The sequence below is a fragment of the Lepidochelys kempii genome, chromosome 4 (genome assembly GCF_965140265.1).
Source record: "Lepidochelys kempii isolate rLepKem1 chromosome 4, rLepKem1.hap2, whole genome shotgun sequence".
Lineage (NCBI taxonomy): Eukaryota > Metazoa > Chordata > Testudines > Cheloniidae > Lepidochelys > Lepidochelys kempii.
In genome coordinates this window covers 72244251-72269762 of record NC_133259.1, presented here as the reverse complement: position 1 = coordinate 72269762, position 25512 = coordinate 72244251, and the positions used below count along the sequence as shown (strand labels likewise).

The 25512-nt window shown below is 40.9% G+C and overlaps 2 protein-coding genes across 12 annotated transcripts in view; one reads left to right on the top strand and one right to left on the bottom strand.

The window, feature by feature from the left end:
* CEP44 (centrosomal protein 44) overlaps positions 1–8022 on the bottom strand; it is a 155697-nt gene extending 147675 nt beyond the window's left edge. For all 8 annotated transcript variants that reach the window (XR_012158636.1, XR_012158635.1, XR_012158637.1 and 5 more), the window contains exon 1: positions 7903–8022. The gene's annotated coding sequence lies outside the window, so the exon portion shown is untranslated. The remainder of the gene's footprint in view (positions 1–7902) is intronic.
* A 124-nt stretch (positions 8023–8146) lies between these two features.
* Positions 8147–25512, top strand: part of FBXO8 (F-box protein 8) — a 32994-nt gene continuing 15628 nt past the window's right edge. The window contains exons 1-5 of one of the 4 annotated variants that reach the window (XM_073341658.1): positions 8147–8430; positions 9737–9777; positions 12434–12471; positions 18625–18961; positions 20799–20925. In XM_073341658.1, coding sequence (XP_073197759.1) covers positions 12456–12471; positions 18625–18961; positions 20799–20925 — 480 coding nt within the window. In that variant the 5' untranslated portion in view covers positions 8147–8430; positions 9737–9777; positions 12434–12455. The remainder of the gene's footprint in view (positions 8431–9736; positions 9778–12433; positions 12472–18624; positions 18962–20798; positions 20926–25512) is intronic. The other 3 variants (XM_073341659.1, XM_073341660.1, XM_073341661.1) reach the window with 3 other exon arrangements.

The following is a 25512-nucleotide window of genomic DNA, read 5'->3' as shown; positions in this document are numbered from 1 at the left end:
ATCCTGTCTTTTCCTACTGGTCCTTGGGTTCCAGCACCAACAGCTAACCCTCATTCCAGGTACAGGAGCAGAAGTTTTCCAGTCTTTTTCTTTCCAGCCTATAGATGTCCTAAGTTTCAAGACATTATGCTCCAGTAATTCTGATGAAGAGACAGAAGTTCCTATGGCAAGATTTAGGTTTGTGTTTTCTGGCCACCCGAGCCTTGGCCAGTTTCTCATTGCCAGAAACTCCAACACAGAGATTTGGAACACCAAGAAAGATATGTTTCAGAGTAGCAGCCGTGTTAGTCTGTATTCGCAAAAAGAAAAGGTTTCAGAGTAGCAGCCGTGTTAGTCTGTATTCGCAAAAAGAAAAGGAGTACTTGTGGCACCTTAGAGACTAACAAATTTATCTGAGCATAAGCTTTCGTGATTCGATGAAGTGAGCTGTAGCTCACGAAAGCTTATGCTCAAATAAATTTGTTAGTCTCTAAGGTGCCACAAGTACTCCTTTTCTTTTCAAGAAAGATATGACAGCTTCTTCCTGATTTTGAAGGAAAAGTGGCGAATCTCTCTCCTTTCTGAGGGGCTACCTGTTCTTCTTTCCTTCCAATTATGTGGGTATTCAGGAAACGGAAGAAAAATCTGTGGGTCTCATCAGAAGAGCTACCTGAAAAAGGTGAACACTCTTCTCCTTTTTGATTTAGTCTCTATTTCCCCGAAAGGGTCACTCCACAACACCATGGAGAGGTTCGGAGTAGGTGTTTTTCACTTTTGTGTTGGGGGAACAGGACTGCCCTGGCCCCTGAAAGTAAATCCTATGGATTGGTAACCTCCAATCAAGGAGGACTTTGAAAAATTCCAATAAGGAGGGCCTTCTTCGAAATTAGGGCTGGCCAAACTACTGGAAAAGAGGAAGAAAGAATAGGCTAAATGAATAAAGAGACGGGCCCTTTAATGCCATCCTATTGCTTTTGCTGGGTCCAAACTGTTTCTAAATCCATCCCTTCACAGTTTAGATTTGGAAAGCCCGGGGTGGGGGGACACGACATGAGGGATTATAGTCAGCAGCAGCAACTTGCTGATGTGAGCATGGCGGGTTCTGCAACATTCCAAACTGGCACAACTGTTTTGTGCACCTCTCAGCAATTCTCCACCTTAGAAGGCTGCTCTGAGTGCACTTGGCTCCACTGCAGCCTGATCAAAAGGGGGCTTGGGCAATATCTAGATAGATGAGCCTCAGAAGACAGACCTAGCTTATCCCACTTTCTGTGGTAAGTATCTCCATCTACACATTCCATAAAGGAAGAATGGGCAATAAAGATCTTTCCTTTTTGTTTGTCCACCACATTTGCACTCTCAGCAGTGCTGCAGGGGCACTAATCGCTGCAAAGCCACAACAAGAGCAAGACTAGGAGCCAAAAACAAAACAAAAAAGCTTTCTTTCAAACCTGGAACCAGACCATACAGTTCTGAAAGGATCAAATGTATTGAATTAAATACTTTTCTTGGTTTCAGTTTCTGATTTGCATTGTCTGAAAAAGCCTGTTTACACCTGAGAAGGCAAAGCAAAATTGCTGGGCATTTCAGGGTCACTCCCACCCTGCATGTGACAGGTCTGGCTCTGATGCCCAAGCTGTAAGCAAACTGACAACTTACTGTTTAAGATCTGTGGGCCTTCCTTCGCAGAAGAAACTAAGGCTTGTATTAGTTTCACTCAGTCTGATCTGCAGCAGAGATTCCTACAGAGGAAAATGCCTGTCTTGCCGAGAAGTTTCAAAATTGTGCACAAGGAAGAGGGGACAAACACAGAAAAGACCAAGATTTAAAATTCCTGTAATCCCACAATTTAACTCTTCCAGTAGAACATATGGAGACTGGAAAAAGCTGTGTTATATACATTCTTCCGAACAGAAAAACAGAGGAAATTCTTACATGGAGAGGGGAGGAGAATGTTGTGAAGATTAGTTGCCAAAAGAGATCTGAGGCTGTTGACAGTGTTGGATCATATTAAAGAAGTTCTGTATTAAAATCACAAATGAGTTTGATCCCCCATAGTTTAAATTCCAGGGTATTACTAATTAAGAGGTCTCTTGGTTTTTGATACTGTTTCTCTCCCTCTCTGTGTAAAACCTGCAAGCTGCTAATTGTGTTAGTACATTCTAAGACAGAGTCTGTTCTCAAAGCAGTTCTTTGTAACAACAACTATTCACACAGAGAGAGACTCAAAGCAATACTCTGTAACAACAGAAACAGCACCCAGAGACTCCTTGCCCTTTTGTTGTATTCATCTCGCTTTGTTAACAATTGTGATTAAAATAGAGATAGAGGATGTATGCGGATGGATGCTTGGTGTGGATAATAACTGAATAATCAGGGAGGTGCCAGCCTAAGAATCTAGTGTCCATCGGCTGAAGGCGGCGTCAAGTGGAAATAACCAGAGGACCCCCGGAGGGCAGACTGGAATCCACCCAACAGCCTCAAGAATGGGAGGGCTGAGGGACTACCTGTTCTTCTTTCCTTCCAATTATGTGGGTATTCAGGAAACGGAAGAAAAATCTGGGGGTCTCATCAGAAGAGCTACCTGAAAAAGAACTAGATAACATCTGGCAGCACGGAGCTGTCAGGAATGTGCCATCTGCTGATTGATTCAGCAACAGCATGATGAAGCAATTCCCATAGACTGTCATAGGAAGAAATTCCTCTAAAAATGGACTCTAGAAAGTGAGGACTTTGGGGTCTGATTCTGCAAACCAACCTCCAGGAGCATCAGATGAGCATTTGACAAGGCCCTGCTCCCTCCTCATGTCCAGGCCACCTGGCCAGTGGCTTGGCATGAGCAACTCTAAGGCTGGTAACTATGATAACAACCTTGCAGAACCTGTGTGTGTGTGTATGAATGAATGTGTGAATAAATATGAAATTGAATGGAATGTTATAGCTATAACTAACTGCTTACTATGATTCTTTCTGTATTCACAATAAATGTGACATTTTGCCTTTTCCCCTTTCATAAGATCCTGCTGGTTTTTATTTTATTGGTATTACAGCAGCTATGCCTGATTGACATGTCTTGAAAAGAAATTAATCTTGAATGGTGGCTTTGGATCACAGAATCTGAATTATCACATACTAATTTCCTTTTTTATAAAAAATTCATATTGCTTCATATTTTTAAATGTTAGATTTCTATTTAGAAAGGCTTTGTGAAGAGCTTTTGCAGCATCCTACAAGTACGTGTTTGGAAGTTACATGCAACCAAACTTGGTGGCTTTCCAGAATGGTTAGACTTTGAAAGTACAAACTGGCTGACAGCCCAACTTTTACAAGTCCCAACTGAAAACAAATGGTCAGTGTTTCAGAATTCTGCATAAACTATTTGAACACAAGAAGATCCATTAGCAAACTGCCAAGATTCCTCTATCAGTGCTTTGTGAAAAGATTTAATTAGTGAAAGAGTGAGGCAGGTTTCCAAGAGATAATTAGTTCAAAGAAAAATTCTGAAAAATATGCAGTGCCGAATTATAGAAGATGGCATTTTCCCCATTATGCTTGTTTACTACTGTATATGTTTCAATCGGCGTGGCAAGCTCTACACAAAACTGTATGCAACTTCCCCAGGAACTATAAATACAACAGAATCTCGCTAATTCATGTAATGAGAGGGAGATTATTTGCAATTTAGAAAGTAAGCAAATCAATGAAAGGGGTTTTTTGGGGGAGGGAAGTCATTTGAAAAGAGTAATTTTAACTAGTTACAATAATAAATATTCTGCAGTACATTTGTTAAAGCAGGATTTGAAAAATCCACTAGTTGAGACCTCAGTGAGTGAAAAGATCTATATCATAAATTTCTGCAGAATCTAAGCTTTAATTAGAAGAATATGTTTCTAGTCCTTTTAGAAGGTTTTCAGCATACCAAACATGGACTCAGTGTAGAATGATATAGTGCTGTAGCCCTGAATCTGGAAACAGGCAGTCTCAGTGCCTCTTCATGTGCTTATAGCTTTGCCAAGCAGGTGCACGGTAACTTGAATAAGAATCTGATCAGTTTCACAACTATTCGGAACCTCATGCACAACAGTGACACTTTTAAGAACCATGTGCAACTTGGGCAAACTGTAGGTAACACTACAGGCAGGATCTGGAGTTATGACTCAGAGGACCATCCGCTCCTTCCCCCTGAAAAGAATAGGCTGGGAGTTTGGGGAAGCAGTCCTCTTTCCACCAGCCAGAAAATTCTGGGAGAGGACAAAAGTAACAAGGACCTCTGTCCGACCACAATGGCCAGGAAGGTGAGTTAGGGTAAAGTAGTTAAAATCCTCCCCTCATGGCCTGCCTTGTAGTTTCCTATAGCCCCTGGAGGTAATGGAAAAGGAGATGCAGATTCAAGTTTCAGACCTACCAATAACCAGAGGCTGATGAGAGAGATGGAGGTCCCCTTAAGTAAGGTCTAGAGGCAGCACACTAACAAAAATTCTAGAAGCTGGTGGGGCAGAAAAGCTGAGATTCCTAGCAAAGGTGGTGCTGCTTCAACACATTCTTCTGGTTTTTTGGTTGTGTTTTTTTAACTCCAGCAGCTAGTATGTTTGGTCTTTTTTTTTCAAAACCTGGGTAATTTAGTGAAATTTGTGCAATAAGACTTTACACTACAGCCACCTATTAAATTCTTGCTAAAAATTGGGGAGAGTGCCCTGGCTGAGTTTCCCCATTGTGATCAGAAAAGAGACTGCTGTACCGCACCCAACCTCTGGATACGGCCTACTATGTCTGAGCAACATCCACGCAGTCTCTAAATCCAGCCTCTCTGGCACAGTCCTGGGGTACAGACCCCTCTCTAGTAGTCCTCCTAGGATATGGGACCCCAGTCTAGCTGCTCTAGGTCCAAAGACCAGTACAAAAGCCCCAAGCCCCCCGATAGCTTTATTATGCCATCCCCAGAGCTCTACCCTCGTGGGTATCTGGTTTACAATTGAACTCCTCAGGGACAACAAGCCAGTTAAAGCAAGTAAAAGACTTTGCAGAGGAACTTAAGTAAAGTGAATAGTTACAGGCAAGCACACGAGTTACAGATCTAAGCAAAAACAACAAACAGCTACACTCATGACCCTCCCTCAGTTTCCTCACCTTTCCTATTCGTCTTTTGAGTCTCAGTGAATGTCCCTCTGAGAATTCAGGATCCTCCTGACCCATCTCCTACTGCTCAATCTTCTCTTCTTTGCAATAGTCTCCCTTTTGCACGCAAGCCTTCATGTATATAAGTAGTTTTGATCAGGAGTCCTGCTCTGAAGCCCTAATGTCCCAGCCATGCTGAACTCACATCAACAATCCCCTTTGCTTCAGAAGAGGGATGGAGCCAATTGAGTAAGGAGCAAGTCAGACCTTGGGTGCAAGCGGGATGTCTCATTAAGTGTTTTCTCATCTTGGGGAGTGCTTCAACTCCTTCTTCTCTTGTTATACATTACAACCAGGCTATATGTACACTAGTTTAAACTAGCTCTTACATGACACAAAGTAGAGTCCTATAAAAAATGGAGGTTCTAATCTACAATGCGGGGTACAATCATAATTTTGTTTTGAGAGTATCATTTAAATTAACAAGATGACAGTTTCCCACTGCCATTTTCACATTGGAACGACAGAATGTGAAAAAAAAAAGCGTTGAAAACAAGTTACACTACCAGAGTTTTAGACATTTATCAGAAGCAGAAGAGCCCATTAAAATAACTGAATAGGTAGTCAAAAGATCCCTTAAACATATGACACCCCTACATTTTAATGGAAATTCCTTGTGTTTACATAGGGGCCAGGGGTCCATTTTACATGGAATACCAATAAGAGCCATTTTTTGTACAAATAGGCAGTAAGATCAAAAAGACAAAAGGAAAGACCTATTCAATATGACTAACAGAGTTGCCATTGAAGAATTACACTTCCAACAGAAGAGGAAGCCAACTGCTGTTTTTACACTTAGGCAATGTCTTAACTGTAAAAAAAGATGGTGTTTTTACTGTGGGATAACTAATGCACATTAGCTATCCTACTGTAAAATTGTACGGGAAACAAGGCACCTGTAGTTTTTACCACAAAGTAGCTAGGTGACATCAATATAATAACCCCACCCATTGAAGAAATATGTAAACTTCCTTCTAATGCCTGTAACAGAAAAATAGCAGTGGCATTCAGTTAGTGTGGCTCTTTCTAAAAAAGCTACAATTTAGCCCTTCCATTTTTCTCACCCTACTTCCCATTTTTGCACGATTTAAATACTGAGGGCATTAGCTTCCAATAAAACATTTCCTTTTGCAGTGATGGAAAGAAGGAAAAAGGATCATTCTCTGCCACAGACTATATATGCTGCAATAGATCCATAAAGTTTTGAACTTGAGATCGACACAAAGTTGTGCATTATACAGTGTTACATATTGTTATTGTAAAAGATAAGAAGTTACTAACTATGAACAGTAATAAACTGCCAATGATTGTTTCAAACTGCATGGGATGAGACAATCACTTAAGTGATGAAGCAGCAATGGGAACAGTTCTACTGGTTTATACCAATGGCAAGAAGCAGCATTAAATCACTATCCTTAGCTTTGAGGTACAGGTAGGAGGATTACAACTAGAGCCTAATCAAATCCACAGCCATGAAAAAAGCATCATAGACTGTGAAATCTGGTCTTTTGTGTGCTTTTACCCTATACTGTACAGATTTTACAGGGGAGATCAGCATTTCTTAAATTGGGGGTCCTGACCCAAAAGGGAGTTGTGGGGGGTCACATGATTATTTGAGGGGGATCGCAGTATTGCCACCCTTACTTCTGCCCTGCCTTCAGATCTGGACGGCTGGAGAGCAGTGTCAGCTGTTAGCTGGGCGCCCAGATCTAAAGCCAGTGCCCTGCCAGCAGCAGCACAGAAGTAAAGGTGGCAACACTACACGAGGCCATCCTTCCTTCTGCACTGCTGCTGGCGGTGGCGCTGCCTTCAGAGCTGGGCTCCCAGCCAGCAACCGTTGCTCCCCAGCTGCCTAGCTCTGAAGGCAGCACCACAGCAGCACAGAGGTAATGGTACGAGTACCACAACTCCCACCCCACAAAACCTTGTAAAACCCCCCACACACACACACACAACTCCTTTATTGGTTGGGACCCCTGAAATTACCACACTGTGACATTTTGGATTTAAACAGCTGAAATCATTACATTTATGATTTTTTAAATCCTATGACTGTGAAATTGACCAAAACGGACCCTGAATTTGGTAGGACCCTAATTATGGCACTCTCCTATTTCACTACCTGGCAGAAGGATCCTGGCGGTTGTGACCAGGGACCTCCCAAAATGGTCAGCAGCCTAGGAGTCTGTTTTCCCAACAGGAGTCTCAGCAAAGCAAAGGCGGGCAGGGTGCACGTTTTGCCCTTTTTCTGCCTTGCAAGTCCTCAGGAAGCTGCAATGACCCCAGACTCAGGTACTGTCCCGCTCCGGAGATGCTGATGTAAGACCGGGAAAAGCAGGGCCTCTAACCCGGTGCTTTGCAGCTGGAGAGAAGCACAAGGGAAGCCCCTCTCAGCCCCTCTCTCGCCCAGAGCCACTTTGCACGGGAGGGAGCAGACTGCAGCCCCTACAGAGAAAACAGAGGCCGGGGCCCAAGAGACTCGGCGGCCCCGCGGAACAGAGCCGAGAGGCGCCGGGACCGTGTCCCACCCCAGGGAAGACGCACAGAAAACTTCGCCCCACCCTCCATGAGGCTCGGTTCCCCCGGTATGCGGGGGGAGGGGCAAAGACTGAAACAGACACGGACCAGCGGGTCGGGCTGGATCAGGAAGCCGGGGCCGAGAGGGTCGCACACAGATAAAGCCCCCACCCTTCCTCCGACTCCCTCACAGCGATTCCCCGCTCTCCTGTACTCAGCGCCCACACCCACCTAGGGCTCCCGGCGGCGGCGGCGGCGGTTTGTATTTTACCGGCGATTCAAGCCCAGCAGCGGGAACCGCCCCCACGTCATCTCCCAATTCGCATTGGCAGATTCATCGCTCGCTCTCCACCGCCTACCTGCCTCAGCGCGCCCGCGTCACCTCCACAGCGAGCCCTGTTGCCAGGCGACTCCCACTTGCGGGCGGGGCGGGAAGGGGCGGGACAGGGAAGATTACTTAACTCTGGGCACTGAGCAAAGTCGGTTTGTGCAGAATCTGCGGACACAAATCTGACAGTAGTTTCCACTTCTGTGAACTCTCGCGGCGCCGACATCACTTCCAGCAACAACAGCAAACGTCAAAACTCAGGCGCGAGAAGGGGGCGGTGGCAGCGACGGCGGCGCAAGGGCTCACTTCTCCTCTCCCTCCCCCTTTCCCCCCTCCCCGTGCCCGGTGCTTCCTGAGTCTGTTCCCAGCCGGCGAGGCTCACGCACCGACTCGGCTCGTCGCGGCGGCGGTTGGGATCGGAGCTTGGAGAGGTATGAGAGACCCCCCCGAGCTTGGTCCGTGGGGTCGGTACGGAGTGATGGGCGCCGCGGCCAATCAGAGGTCGGCGCTAGGGTGGGGCTGTCTGAAAGGGCCAATCTGGCTCAGGGGCGGAACTTTCCCGGCCCGGTTGTGTCTGGGTGAGAGGCAGAGGCTGGCGCTGGGAGCAATGTTACCGTAAAGCTGCTCGGTGACCGCTGAGCCTCTGCTCGGCCGGCTCCTGCCTGCTCCGCGCCGCGCCCTCCCTCCCTCCCTCCCTCCCTCCCAGCACCACACAAGGCACCCCCTGCCAGCACACACGCACGCCCCTTCACTGCCTATGGGCGAGTGATCCCTCCACCTTCTCCCTTAGAGCGCTGCGGGGGGGGAGGGGTTTGATGGCTTTTATTCCTTTGTTGTCCATGGGTGGGAGCTTTATTGGTTTGAAGGCGGGGGCAGATAGGTGACGATACAACAGGTTGATCGTGATTCCGAGTTGCTCGGAGCAGCGTGTGTGAGTAACGTGTAACCTAGAGTGGGGGCTGCCTGGAGTCCCCAGCAAGGGAAAGGGGCTGTTGGCTCCTTTGGATTTCCCAAGGAGATAGTGACAATTCTGACAATCGTGGACATGAGGAAACTAAATAATCTTTTAAGTAACTAAAATAGTCATTTGAAAAACTTTTAAAAAACTCTGTAATAAATGCACCTTTGGCTTCCAAACATCCATGTTCAGTAGTAATATTAATGATGCTTCATGACCTGCATACCTGACTAGAGGGGAAGGTGCACAGTGCTCTAGCCCTTGTGCTCACGAAGTGGTGGGATTTTCAAATTTGCTCTAAGGAACTGGGATTTATCTTGAACCAAAACAGTCACTGATGTAAGCACAGGCCAGTAGCATTATAGGGTACATCACTGCAGTTTCACACAGTTCAGACAATATGGTATTTCAGTGAGACCACGGTTTGACTTTTAGTATTCTGCAGCACACACCAGCAATGTAATACTTACTATAAAGTAGCACACAGAAGCTGTGTCCAGGATTGGGGCCTACTTGTGATAGTCTGTACAGAAAAAAGGTAGATAGGATAGTGAATATATAAACAAGTGTTATTGGCTTTCCTCTACTCACAAGGGCAGGCCAATCCATCAGAGTCTCAATAGGTAGGGAACAATGTACAATTTTGAGGTCTTGGAAATACGCCTAAATGATTTATTTTGGTATAAACATTAAAGATGGAGACTTTCAAGTAGAAAATTAAACTGGCTACTATTTTATATAATACAACTACATTTACTCTTATTTACTCCTTCTCTCAGATGTTTTTATGCCCAGAAATGGATTTACCCATCACGTAATAGTGAGTTTCTAAAGTGTTCATCTTGATTACTGCAAAACTGAAAATAATTGCTTGATGGGGGGAAATAAGACACCAGATCTAACAAATGGCAGATAAGCTCTTAGCTACAAATGTATTACATCTTATGCCTTTATGATGATCAGTGAGTGCTTAGGTAGTTAAAATGTGTCTCAATCTGTCGTATCTGTGAAATCTGCTCATTTGGTATTTAACTTAAAATACCTATTGTTCTTTGTTTTATCATTCCTATAATGAGTAAGATTTTAGTGAAGGATTTTGATTTTTTTAAACAGATTTTGATATCTTTCCATAAAAGTATGGGAGTATTTCACAAAGAACGTGCTTTTTTAAATATTCTGCCATACTTCTTGCATTTGTATCCTTGGATATCAGCCATAATTACTCTCTAATGTGAAATTGATTAGAAGTGATTGTGGTCTGACTTCTGAGGTGAAAAGATTATCAGGAGCACGAAGAACATGTTTATTTTCTTTCATTATAAATGAGTGTTGACTGGTTTTTGTGTATAAAAACCCTGTGTAGCTGCTTTTTCCATGCTTTACTTACAGCTAAAGGGAAGGCTTTAATCCCCTGCAACCATTATGAACACAAGTACTACCTTTAGACAGATAATCCATTTTGCAGAGGATCAGAAGCTAGTATAAAAAAAAACTTGAGTGTTTACCTGGCGGTGTTAAAGTCCATTAGATAATTCAGAAGGCGTGATCATTCAATGCCCTATTTCTGATAATGCTCTTTATTTCTCACTTGTAAACCTCTCTTGAATACTCAGACTTGGGGAAAAAAATGGTCTTTCAACATCTTGTAATACTGGAAAAAGTGACAGCTTGAGTTAGCAATCTTAATTTGTGGGATTCTCCTCACACTTTTCATAGCCCAGAGGATTCTTCTCCCATACCCTACATTCTCCTTTTTCACACCTCAGTAGTGTTGATCTCCTGCTATCTAATTATTATTTTATCATTTATTTAGTTCCAACAATATCCTCAGCACTGTACAATGTGCAAAAATAAAGATCATCACTGCTTCAAAGAACTACAGGTCAGAAGATATTCTCAGAGGACAGGGTCACTAGATATATACACTGGTGGGGATATATTAGACTCTACAAGAGGCTATTAGACTTTGATGGGCTTAAGACGTAAGCTTAACATTACTGTTTATCTGTTAGTATAGTAATCTATTCACTCAAAAAGACATCAGAAGTTCTGAACATAAAGAGCCTCTAACATTTACATCTACAGTTTTTGCAAGTTTAATTACTTGCTGCCAATGCTCAAATTACATGCAGGGCTGGGGATGGCTGAAGTCTCCCACAGGTCCAGCAACACACCAATTTTCGAAGACCTGTACATGTACAGTGCCTAGCACAAGGGGACCCCTAATCTCAGTTGGCATATCTAGGGACTGCTATAAGACAAACTGCAGCAGTAATGCCGGATAGAGATTAATGGAAACAGTAAAAGCCTCTTAGAGTCAATCCTTCCCTGTCCTTTGTGGCCACAAAACAAATGGAGTTCCACTAGACTGTGCAGTAGCAGGAGAGGGGGCAGGGTTCTGATAGCCTACAAGGCACCACAGAGCTCAACTCCAGAGCCTCTGTGAATTAAATATTAATCACAGGACAGGAAGCAGCAGAGTTGGTGAATCTGCCACTGTACAGAACCACCAGTTATTCTTCACCATGTGGAAGAGATAAATAGCCACTGAGCAACTCAACCCTTCAGGATGATCTCCATCCCAAAGGAGCTCCATAACACAACTGCCCAGGTTGTGTGCTGGGACCAGGGTTTAGGCCTTAAGCAGTTGCTACCTCTTGTTTCAATCTGCCTCCAGAGTGAGGAAGACACATTTACATTTATATTCTCTCCATGTTCAGAAGGTTCTCATTACAAGGTTAAGGGCTAAAAACTTGCTTTTTCTAAATGAAACTTAAATTTTCCAGAAACTCCTGCATAAGCCCCTTCCCACCAACCCTGGTCACTTTAAAATATTGACTTGCACTAAATTGGGAACATTTTTTTCATGGTTACAATTATATTTGCGTTACATACATTAAGAAGGAAAAATTCAAAAGTATACCTTCCTAATTTGATCATTACTTGCTATTGAATTAGATTGAAGCTGCTAACAACCTTGAGGGTTTTTTGGTTTTAAGCTTAGGTGTTCCTCTCAAAGAAAGGCAGAAATAAATTGCTTGTTTTCTCATATGTATGTGATTGATTGTGTCACTTTATACATGCTGTGATTAAGCAGTTTTAAAATAGGTGCTTAATATTTTACAATAGGATTAGTTGATCATGTGCTGGTTTAATCTGTTGTCCAGTCTAGTAAAACTCAGTAAGCCATGTTGTAGATTTGAGAGAGTAATAGTAGATCAAGGAAGGGAAAACTTTTCATATTATTGAATTGAGAAATATACATCGTGCTGTTCTAGTTATGTGAGGAAACAAATTAGATTTACCTGGTTAAGAAGCTTTTATGTGGAAATATTGAACTGCTTAGAATTTTTCAAAATCAAGAAATTTAAAATCTAGCTGTTTTCTGAATTTTACTTCTGGAATTAGTTTTATTAAAAATCTTCACTTTCTAACTTGCAAACAGCAATTACCTATGACTGTCTTTTATCATTAAGGTTTTTAAGAAGAAGAAAACTGATGAAGGGATGGGAAGGCAAGTATTTAATACAGCTGAAAAACAAATCTCATTCAGTTTTTAGTTACGTTTAAAACCTGTCTAGGAAAAGGGAAGCTGTGTCTTCAAATCCATGAGACCTCTCACTAGCTGCTATTTGTGCATTTGTCTTTGAATTAGTTATGTGACCCAAAACCTGGTGGAGCCCTTCCTGTAAATGTTGATGACCCTGTCACTTTTAGAAGAACAAATCTGTGTTGAATGTTCATATCATCAACTTCAGGTCTTTCCTAGATTGGTCCTTTTGCTAGAGGACTTTTTTTTTTTTTAAATGGATATAGTGATATTTATAGTTCATAGAAACAGCTTGTTAAAATAGTGGAGAGAAAAATTGGATTAATTGTAGTGGCTGTATATTAATTATATTTCAGTTTAAATATGCATTTGAAAACACATTACTGTTACACTTGATTTTTGTGTACAGTGATGGAAATGGTACTCAACTAATGAGCAGCTGTTCAACAGATTTTATCTTTATTGTTCAATGTGTGACCCCATGCCTTATTGAATTCAAAACCTGCTCTGAAGACAGAATTATTGATATTTTTTTCATGGTCTTTTCTATGGTGCTAATCGCTATGGTATATAAGTGCTTCACACGCAATTAATTTATATTCACCCCATGATGTGAGGGGATGTTATTATTCTCATTTTACAAGTGGGGAACTGATGCACTGAGAGATTAAAATCAAAAGTAGCCACTTATGTTGGGCACCTAATTTGAGACAGATAGGACCTGAGTTTTCAGTGTACTTATAGCATTATATAATACTTCATATTTTCATCCACAGTTCCCAGTGATTGAATTAAAGGGGACAAATTCATGTAGCACAGGCATCTTATAATATTTGCGTGTTTGACTTTGCAACCTTAATAATATTGTTTTACTGCAGGGGATCTTTTATATAATTTCCTAGATTTTTAAAAAGGTAAATTGAAGATACAGAAATGTAATTAGGTGCTGTCATATTGACATCCACATAGTCATCATTATGGCTAGAACCTTTAGATGTTCTGCAGTGACCTCAGCCACTTAAATTAATGGAGTAACTCATAGCAATAGTAGGTTGTGATCCCCTGTATGGACCAGTACTAGAGGGGGATGAGATGCACTTTGCCAATGGATTTCCCATATATTTACTGACACGACTAAAATGTGGACTCAGGAATCTTGGTTCCATTTCATGCTCTACAAGAGAGAGTGTTCTAGTAGGCTTATTTCCTCCCATGCTTGACCCATTCTACCCAGCCTCTTCACCCTTCCCCTGTCTGGTCTCTTTCCCACTCTTGGCTCCTGTCACAGTTCCAGCCACCTTGCCCAGTCAGTCCTAGTTACCCCACCCCAATCTTGCTCTCCAAGTCCTAATCTTCATGCCTTTCTTTACTCCCAGCCTCTTCCCCTCACCGCACCCAGTACCCTTGCCCAACCTGTCCAATTCAAAGTTCCCTCCCACACTCCCTCCCACTCTTCCTCCCCAGGCTCCATATTCCATCACAGTCTTCTCTCCCACACACACACATCTTCCCCTCCTCCCCAGCATCTTGCCACAGTCTTAGCCCCAGCCAGTCCCAGTTATCCCCTTATGTCAGATCCTTTTCAGATCTTTCTTTTTCTCCACACTGTTTTCTAGTCCCAGTCTCTCTCCACTCCCCCAGCTTTGTCCAATCTCAGTGTTACCCCGCAGCCAACGTCTCTAGTCCCTGCCTCCATTTCCCTCACCAGCTCCGAGACCCAGTCTTCCCTCTGCAGGTCCCAGTCTCCTTGCCCAGCTAGTCCTAGTCCTCTTCCCTCCAGCTCCCAGTCTCTCTTCCCTCCTCTTCCAGTCCCTATCTCACCAGATTTCTTGTCTCAATCTACTCCTTTTCCTCACTCTCAACTGGCTTTTGTCGCATGTGCATTTGAGACATATGGGGTGCCAGCAGGGGGTTAAGAGTGCAGGAGAGACAGGCTTCAGTTCTGATGCTCATCTCAGGCCCAGAGCAGCCATTACAGGAAGAATCCTTCTAATCCCCATTGCCCTGTGCTGGAGCATGCTCAGCCACTCTGTGGGAATGGCACACACAGCATCTGGTCAGCACTAGCAGTTGTGAAAGGAGAATGGATTCTTTTGAGAGGTTCAGTGAGGATTCTTTTGAGATTTTAGCTATTAAGCTCTAGCAAGTCTCTACTGAACATGTGCAAACTGTGATTTTTTTCAGATGCTTGTAACTTGGCCAGATTTGGGTGGCTTTTTTTTGCAGGTCACAAAATACACATCCCTACCCCATTCAAGTCCCTGATCCAAAGTGTAGAGGTGCTACAGCAAAGTAAAGGTTGCCAATTTTTTTTACATGGGGGAACATGTTTTTCCTAGCCTTGATTAGAAATGGTTGAACCAGTTGGTTGAAATTATCCCCCCAAAAATTCAGCCTGAGGTGGATACCTGCATTTCAACCCAAATGGTTATAGTTTGACAAAATTATTAGCAACTGAAAATCATGGTTTTATAGTGGAAAGCATCAAGCGCCTTTAATAAGTTAGTGCAACCAGCCCCTCCTTTCATTTTAAGCTTTGCTGCTGCTCACAAACACCTTCTCACAAAGCCTGGGGAAGTGATGTAATGTTTGCATTGATAGCTTTGGTGTTGTCATGACAGGTCATCACATTCTGATGCAGTGTCTTGACATTGTGACAGGATCCTCCCACTCAAATACAATTTTGGAATTGTTAAGCCTGCCAGCTAATCTTGCAGGCTGTTGACAGATCTGAGGCAATTTGATCTGTCCTTCAAAATTCAGCCTAAATGAAGGCACAAGATACCAGATTCTGGCAAGTGTCTTCCACTATACAGCCCACCCCACTCCCATAATCTCACAGCTGTAAAGATCACATTTCCTCATGACCCCAGCCTCAGCAAGAGCAGAACCAAGGGAGGAAGGCACCATTATCCACACCTGACATAGAAACTAAATTTTCTTGAATTTGTTACTTTGACCTTAGATTCCTTCAGCTGCAGTTAATGGACTTTTCAATGGACGTTTAATGGTAGTTACTTGGTTGCCTCACCAGAACTTTCACCCTCTTCCTCACCTACTCCCTCTTCTCCATGCCTACGCTTTTTCTTCCCATCCATTTCTTCTTCTTCATTTTTCGCTCCCTCCTTCAGTGTTTTTTAGCCTCCTAAAAGCACCCACTCCCCACTAAGATGTATGTGTGTATGTATATAGATATATAATGAGAGAAGTATTTATGTAAAAATAAGAGGTTTAAACAGGAAAAAAAAAAAAAGACAGACGTTCCAGTAGAAATAGAAACCATTCAAGAGTTCAAAAAGTAGAAATGGGCAGAAATAAAAAACAAAATAGCTTGAATATCCCACTTTTGCAAGCTTCTGTAACAATTTAATGTTTTAGTTTTGTGACCATTAACCTCATTCTCCCGCCACCTTCTCTTATTGTTAGTTTCCTACTGGTTACCTTTTTAAGCTCTTTTGGGATCATTTAATCATATGTCTGCCCTTAATATAATAGATCCCTGATTCTGATTTCCAGGTGCTACCCGAATATGAATAATAGCATGCATGTGAGCTCCTACCAGACCAGTGTCCAAATGCACAAGTCAGATCAGATGTGTTGTGTGTGTGTGGGAGAGGGAGGGAGAGAGAGAGAGAGCGCGCACACCAGCAACAGGAGACTGCAGAGCTCTGGAATGAGTGCTTATTAATTTATGTTCTGCCATCATAGCGGGGGTATAAAAATAAGACTTTTTCACTGTGTAGTTCTAAAACATACTAGCATTCAAAGAACGTTCCTGATGTGGGTCGTGAGTTCAAGTGTGGCCTACTTTGTGAGCTAACTACTTTCCTTGTCCCTTTGATTAAATACAAGTTATTACTGAAATATTTGTCATTGAGATTTAATTGTCTAGTTCAGAAGGTTGCTGACTTAGATTTCAGAATCTGCTGCATTTACTACTCTACAGCATAACTAACTAGCAATAAGTAAGAAAAGAAGTCACAAACACAGCTGCTGCACATCCAAGATGCTGGTAAAAAGAGGGCTAAGCCAAGTACAACGTTGGTTGTGATGAAAAGAAAGGCCTGGATGCCTTTTGACCAATGCCTTGTGTTGTGATGAAGATTCTCTTTATTACTGAAACATAAATTCCACATTTAAAAAAATAGAGTCCTCAACCCACCCTTTCTAAATCTCATGATATTTAAAACTTGCCGTAGAAGAATATATTGCAATCTTTAATAAAAAAAAAAGGAAAGAAAGAGGGGAAGAAGAAGAAAATAACTTGTGTTAGCTGAGAGAGTGAAGGAAAACAGAAAATGACATTTTTTCCTAGTGTTTCAACCTAATCTGATTTTTAAGTTTTCTAAGCAAAGGGGCTTCTATCACTTTCTTGGAAAACTGTTCCACATCATAACAGATCTTACTGTCAGGATGTTTCTGAAAATTCAGCCTACATTTTTCTTAGTTTCATCCTATTACTTCTAACTATACCCCCTTTCATCATAATCATCAAATAATTTCACTAGCAATGATGAATACATCCTTCAGATATTTGTAGACCTTTATCATGTTTCTTGTCTTAATCATTCCTTAGTTCTTCAAAAGTTTTTTTTTTTTCACATTGATTAGCTCTTCTAGGTTTCTTCGGACTCTCCAGCCTAGCCATCTGATTTTGTTTTTTAACATCTTAATTGTTTTTCTGTGAACTCACTCCCATTCAATATGTTTTAAGTAAAATGCCCAGAATCAAACATACTAATCCAGGTGCAGTCACACCTGAGCTACACTGAGAAGAACTATACCTCCCTAATTTGTGTTACAATGTTTCTTTAAATGCAGCTCGAGATTGGTCTTTTTATAGCCATATCACATTACAAATGTATGTTGCAGAGTTGTCAGCACTTGATTTTATTACAAATCTGACAGTATTTTGTATATCTGTAAAACGGTGGTTCCCAAACTTGTTCTGTTGATTGTGCAGGGAAAGCCTCTGCCAGGCCAGGCCGGTTTGTTTACCTGCCGCATCCGCAGGTTCTGCCGATTACGGCTCCCACTGGCCGCGGTTCGCTGCTCCAGGCCAATGGGAGCTGCTGGAAGCGGCACGGGCCAAGGGACGTACTGGCTGCTGCTTCCAACAGCTCCCATTGGCCTGCAGCAGCGAACTGCGGCCAATGGGAGCCGCGGTTAGCCGAACCTGTGGACGCAGCAGGTAAACAAACCGGCCCAGCAGGGGCTTTCCCTGCACAAGCGATGTACCAAGTTTGGGAACCACTGCTATAAAAAGCCCAGTTCTTGGACTCAGTTGAATACATAGGAATCTGATTTTGTTTGCAACACACACATAAAATTAAGTTTTTGTGTCTGTAACCATGAGAGCTAAAGATGAATCCACCTTCTCTTTTTGGAGCATTTTGAAGACAAAGAAACAATGCATTGTTTGTGTCTAAATAAATGAATAATAGTAGTCGATCTTAGTATTATTTCTTTGTCTTCACCAATAATTGCAGATCTTCCTAAATTAGAATAGATTCCAAAGTTGTTAGATTTTACCTTAATACCAATCCCTGCCTTTACTACACACTACCCCACATGACAGTGCACTACCATTTATCATTACCTCTTGAGTATAGTCTCAGTCTGCATTACATTGTTTCCAGACAGGCCATTTGAGTTAATTTGCAAATAGTTCTGAAAACACTAGTTCCAAACATGGTGCTTCCTCTTGCAAGTCCTGTTGAGTTGAATGGAGCATTATTAGTAGGCATTGTGCTCAGTAGTATTTACAGAATCAGGCCCTGAATTTTGTAATTCTGTCCAGAGCTGCAATAATGTTTGGCAAATTTTATTTTCTAAGTTTCATTGACTTTTTTGGTTCTCTGTAGCTGTTCATTTTACTGGGGACAGAGATAAACTTATGGCATAATAATTGACAAGGTTACTCTTTTCTTACTATTTGAAAGTCAGTTCTACCTTTGCTTTTATTCAGCTTTTCAATATCTACTAGATATTTCCCAAAACTTTTCATAAATTGCCAATGCAACTGTAAATGTATAAGCTAATTTCCTTAACAGCCATTAAAATGCCCGCTGAGGTTTTTTTCTAAATAACCTTTCTTTTGGATTTTATGACTCACAGGCTCGCAGATGGGTCAGGGGCTGTGGAGAGTGGCTAGGAACCAGCAGCTGCAACACCAAGGATACAGTGGGCAAGGCTATCTCACCAGAGAGAATGGTAGAAGATTAGCTACTAACAGCATTTCAAACACAAGCCACCGTAAACAAGCCCAAGGAGGAATTGACATCTATCATCTCTTGAAAACAAGAAAATCTAAAGAACAAGAAGGATTCATTAACCTGGAAATGCTGCCCCCTGAGCTTAGTTTTACCATTTTGTCATATCTGAATGCAACTGACCTCTGCCTGGCTTCTTGTGTCTGGCAGGATCTTGCTAATGATGAGCTTCTCTGGCAAGGGTAAGTTAATGTGGGGTCATCTGCATGGGATAAAGAGGATTACTAGATTGATTGTTGGTTGTCACACTGTTTACCCTTTTAAACAAGGTTTCAAATGTGAAAAGTTACTGTTTAACTCATGCTAATTAACTGTTTTATATATTTTTAAGGATTTCCTATTTGTCTTTTTCCAAACAAATACTACCCAGATCAATTCAGACTTGACAGGGGAAAATCTGAACCCAGTGCAAATAGAGATCCATGTGAAAATTATAATCATTCTGTTGTTTGTGGCATCACTTCTAGAAAGAAGACTAATGGCTTGTCTTCACTGCAGTGTAATTCAAGGTTTGCCCCTAATCCAGGTCCCCCCATGCACACACAAAATATTATAGTTCAGATTCAGTGGTACTTTAAATTTGAGCTAGCTGGCCCATCAACAGATGTGGGTTGAAGCTCAAGTGATTGCGATGCTGGAGTTGATAATGTAGAGGTAACTCAGCTAGTCTGTGCTGCTCAAGTGTTGTCTGCAGTGTTGTCATTCTCACTCAAGCTAGAAAGGCATTAGCTTGAGTTATCTATGCTCACTTTAGCACTGAAATGAAGACAAGCCCTCTAGCACACTGGTGTCTCTACAGGTGCTTTTCATTGCCCACTGTGTGCCTGACAACAAAAATGTTAACCTTTGTTGTGCAGAGTGGGTCTAAGTTCAGCATATAGAATCTAAACGGAAAAGCATCAACAAAGAGAAAGGATTGATGCAGTAAAGCGGAATTGTCATATTGCAGTGGCAGTAAGTCTACATTCCACATCACCTTTATGTAGTCAGTAATGAAGAAAAGTCAGGAATCCATTGTCTCCGTCAAAAATAGAGAACTTAAATTTAAATATAAAAATTGATTTTACAAAGTTCAGATAAGAGTCATCCTTTCGTAAGACCCAGTTTCAAATTAAATGAACATGTAGTTGAAACTGCAAGCAGACTCTGGCCAGCACTGAGTCCTGACCTGGACTGAGCTTCTAGAGGCTGAGGATCAGGTTTATAGTGCCATGGTCAATTCTACTTTGCTTCAGCCAGTGGGCTCCTTCTGCCTTTCCTTTCCATTCTGGGTTGGTTGGTTGTTTCATATTGTGTGTGATTTTAAAACTTGTTTTAGCTGTTAAAAACAGTTTGCCATCTTATCTTCCTCTGGTCAGGAAGAAGTAAGGAACCAACAACTACCACCACGCCTGGGCACAAGAATTAAACATCTGGCAATTTCACACTTTACAGTGGAAAGGTGCAGTGATGCACTTCTTGCACCCAATGATGCTGTGTAAATGTATAAATACCAAAACTTGCAAGCCCTCTCACATGACCTAACATGAGTCCATTTGTGACTGGGTATTACTGTTGTTTTGTCCTGGTTCCATAGAAATCTTAGACTAGGCACAGATATTCCCGTTAAAATAAAAGTGTATACATAAAGCATAAAGACTAAAGGAAGAAGAAAAGAAATCAGCTCTTCAGTCTATACTGTATAGTTGAATCTTCTTCTGTTTTTTCCTTTGAGGTATATTATACATTTACATGGGAAAAAAATGTAAGAATGTTGTTTAGGTTACATAGTCAAGCACTCAAATGTTAGGAAATGTCAGAATTAACACCATCTGTGCAGTCTTTGTTCAGCTCCCTTGTGCATATGGATTATAATACTGTCATTAATTACATGATCCCATATAACTTTTCACAGGGCCTTGCCTCATTTAGTGCATAGGATGACTGGTTATCAATTAATGAGCAACTATTCAATATTTTTTATCCCCATTGTTCAATATGCCAAGTATTTTCATACTAGATTTATTCCTATTTTGGTAGGTTGTGCAAATCCACTTGGGGACACTGCTCTATATACAATAAGAATCCACCTCTAGGGTTTTCTTTTAGAAGATTGTATATGCAGCTGGATGAGGGCAGTCTTACCTTTAATGCCAACCCTGATGAGGTAAGTGGAGTATTGCTAACATCAATAACAGTTGCAGTAATTTTAATACAGTTTAAAAAAAACTGTACATGAGACCATTGAACTTGTAGCAACATTAGAAGTTAATTTTTAATGGCTACTGTGTTGTACTATGTGAATCCTGAATACTAAGTTATGGCCCTATACTGATCTTTTATGCTTACAATTCCCAGGCATATCATTTACTTGCTTGACTCATAAGTACTCTGCCCAGCAGTCTAACAGATGTCAGAAATTCATAACCACATCCTGACATGGGGGTGGGATCCTGGTAAATAAGACCATGGGCAGTTTCAAAAATGGTTGTGATATGCCCACAGAAATAAATGTTTAAAAAATCTTATTATGTAATATGGCCTTTATCCAGCTTTCATTGAAGTCAATGCCGAAACTCTCATTAACTTCAGTGGAGCAGGATCAAGCCCTAAATGCAGATGAAACCTGCCATAGAGCGGAACACCAATTGAATCTAGGATGGTGGGGACACTGTTCATAAGTCCTCTAATTTCAAGGTGCAAATGTTGAAATAATATCTGTTAACTTACCCTGCCTATAACATATACTATAAAATTACACTAATGGAACAAAACTGTTAAAGGCTGAACTTTTGTAAATAGAACTGATTTTTATTTTTCTGAATGCTTCCTTTTTAATAAACGTAACTCATTCTGTTACGTTAAATATGTACATTTATTTTAAATAAATCTCAGAACTAAACAAAAGTTATCTATTAGTTTGGTTTTGATTAGTTATATGAATTAACTTCTGCTTTTTCCCAATCTAGCCACATCTTTGCTTGTGTAAGGAGAAATTTGAGAGTTGAACCAGGTTTAACCTAGGATATACGTGGTAAAAACCCCACCAGCATTTTGAAAATATTCCCTTGTGTATAAAATTAGACTCCTCATGCATCACATTTCCTGCAAAGAGATGGTAAATCACCCTGAACAAAACTGAGTTTTCACTTTCTAAGTATATTTATATAATAAAGACACACAAGTGGTAATTGGATAAATCAGTTTTGCGTTTAGAAACAAATGATTCACTATGCCAGTATCATACAGATAATGTTAACATACAATTTCTGGACAAAATGATAAAGCAGTCATATAAGCCAATACAGCAAAGTGATTTGGTTTAAATTCTTTGAGTCTCATTTGCCCTGGCACACATTTTTTTTTTTCTTGGACTGCTGAAAGCCATGCCCTTTTTTATAGATGACAAAATATAATACTCAGTTCTTTTGATACTGTACAAGAAGAGGGCAGAATACTCTAGACTCCCATTGAAGTTATCGGTATCTTGCAGCTCAGGTTAAGAATGATTCATATATTAATTTCCAAAATAATCTAGGTGGAGATACTACTAGAGAAGAAGTTTTACAAATGAAACTTTACACTGAGATATTTAAGATTTGTTTACAAGAGTACAAGTGCTAACCCTAGGCCAAGGCCAGGCCAAGTCCTAAATCTGGTAACAGCTCTGCCTACATACAGTTCCCCCTGCAGTTTTAATTGGATATAATATTATTCTTCACTTCCTGTCCTAAACTGCAATGTGCAGTTACACTCCAATTTAGCGGTAAAGTAATTTTTGTATAGTGTAAAGCACTTTGGGATTCTTTAGAATAAAATGTACTATATACAAATAAGTAATTTTTATATTAAATGAAAATTAAAAATTTGTAAATATTCTATAAAATAGGCTAATTTATATATTAATTTTTTTATAATACATTTGCTACTTCAGAATTCATGATGGTCCATTTGTCAACTGAAATATGAACAGTCAGCTTCAGGTCCCTTGAGAGCCTGGAATTTCATAGTATCTCCTAGGCACTTCTGGTCTTCTCTCCTTGTGGAGCACCATAGCCTGGCAGGAAGTGTTCTGGGTCTGAAAGTTCCAAGAGCATTCACTTGTTTGTTTTGTTTACAACTGTGATATTGGCAGAATTATTACTATAAGGACACTGTGACTGATATGATATGATATAAAATGACATTCCATTATTACAAATCCTGTGTCTAAAAACTTCCTGCCCAACTCTGCTTTACATTTAGTAACAGACCTGATTAAAATATTGTAAAAATAAGAATACTTACGGCCACAGGAGCAAGATTCTCCAAAGGACACCGCCCATGTCATGAAAATGGGTAACCAAGCTCCACAGCATCAGCTCCAGAGCTAGCAGTGGCTCACGGGGTGGGGGAGAGCGTCTGCACACTTTGTGGTAGGATTATCTGGTTCGCCATTGTTGTATGCATGGCGTTGTGAAATCTGCTGTATATGCTGTATTGAATGTGTGCATGAGCTTGCATAATTCATGGCAGGTGACCACATTCTACTGAAAGATGTGCCTGACCACCGTGTTTACACATAACATAACCTCCTTATGCATGTGCAAGACTTATTTTTAATTTTTATTCCATTGGCAATATCCTCATAGCTAAAATCTATTTTGTTTTTTACTTCCAAGTGTATCAAGAATTTTAAGAGTTTGAGAATTATTTTTTATAATAGGCCAACTTAATTTCTGCCAATATATTATTCTAAATAATGTACAGTGTGTGAAACTTTCCCGCACAATACTCATTTCATATCATGCAGTTATTACTCAAAGTTTGGAGGTGTCATGGGTAGATTTAACTTTCTCTCTAAAATAATCATAATCATAAAGTATGCTTCCAAAATTATGAGGCACAGTTATGCACTTAAACGATAAGTGGAGGTGGGAGGGAGAACACTTGCCTCAGAAAAGATGCCCAATTTCTGTTTTACTCCTAACATTAATAGTCTTTACTGAATTCCTGGTTTTATTAATGTTTTCCTTCGTGGATAAAAGGTGAAATTTTGGCCTCACTGAAGTCTATGGTAAAACTGTTATTGACTTCAGTGGGCCCAGGATTTCACCCATACAATATAATAATGTCCTAAATTGTAGTGAGTATAGTGTGTCTATACTTAAGTTGGACATTCGGCTTACTTTCTCATCCTCCTCCTTTTTTTTCTTCAATTGCTCCTAATTTTGTCGGACTAATTCATGATTTGGTTGGTGAGGGGGATTTTGAATGCTTTCCAGTTTAGAAGTGATTTTTTTCAGAAGTTTTGAGCAAAATTGATTAGTCTGGTTTGTTTGTTTGTTGTAGAGTTAAGCTTATGTGCAGAAAATACTCCCTTTCCCATTTGTTTCTGTCCAAATTCTTGTGCAAGGTTAATTTAACAGCTCATGGTAAAAACATCAAATTGGTTTGTTTTATACATCTTTAAGGAATAAACTAGAGGGAAATGTTCAGCTGCCTTAAAGTTATGAGAATTGGAAGTGGAATATCATATGTATGTAGTTTATAATTTTTTTAATTGACCTGAACGTCACATTTCAGGGCAACTGCATCTGTATTACCCCTCTGTGGTCCCACAAGGGCACCCACGCTAGGCTCTAGGCCACTCAGATGACTCCTTTCTTGAGTGGAGACATGCATCTCTGTCCCTCCTGACCAGGGCATTTCCAGGCTGCACAGTCCCCATACTATATTGTGCAGCAAAAGACAGATTTCCTAAGCATGTCTGAATCACTTCTCTAATCAGAGGCAGCACACAGTGTAATTGCCAAAGTTCAGTTACAAAACTTAGTTCTTTCTAAGCAAGCATATTTATTCTTCAGGTAAAAGCATTACAGAAAAAAATTAAAAACAGGAAAACCCCTACATGCATGCTAATAAGCTGACCAGAGATGACTCCCTAACTCCAACAAAAGCTTTGGATGGTGATTAGTCCTTCAAACCCCACCCGGGTATTTCCCGTGGTCATAAATTCATCGCCGTTTCAGCTCAAAAATAGCATCCACGTCTTATGGGGTCTCAGTGGGCCAAAGATCTTTCAACCCTTCCCTTAGGGTTAGGCTCCCCATTGGGCCAAAGGTCCTGTCCACTTGCTGTATAAGAAGGAGGACTTGGAGTCAGTTTTAAATCAGCCTACGTAGTAAAAAATCCGTTGTGGTTTTTTTTTTTTTGGTTTTTTTTGTCTGTTTTTGGTCTGTTGGTGCCTGGAGAATCCAGTTTGAACCAGTATGTGCCAGTATCTCTCCAGGTGGTGAAGTTCTTTGGAGGTGTTACAACCTGAGTGAATTTGCCTAACCACCCTCACTGTTCTTAGTTCAAAGGGTTGTAATTTTCTTTCTCTGTGGATTTATATACAATCCCTTAATATTACATTAAAAATTGCATTTTCAATACAAAGAACTCCTAAAATACTTAAGCTTAACTCAGTTAGGTTTGTGGAGGATACTGCAGGATAATGTCATACGTCACACTGAAAAGCAGAGTCGTCTAGAGTGCTGAACCACATTAGAAAGTCTATATTCAGGAGATGTCAAGTCAAAAAGCTCTGATTCTAAGAAATGGCAAGTTCTGGAAGCTGGGTAACTTTTAATTTTTTAGGCTAAAAATAATCCATAACGTACATATATTGACCTACTTTGTAAAATGCTTTGCGATTCACAGATCTATATATCACTTTTTATCTGTAGATCTCAAAGCATTTTACAAAGTAGGTCAATATTAATCCCATTTT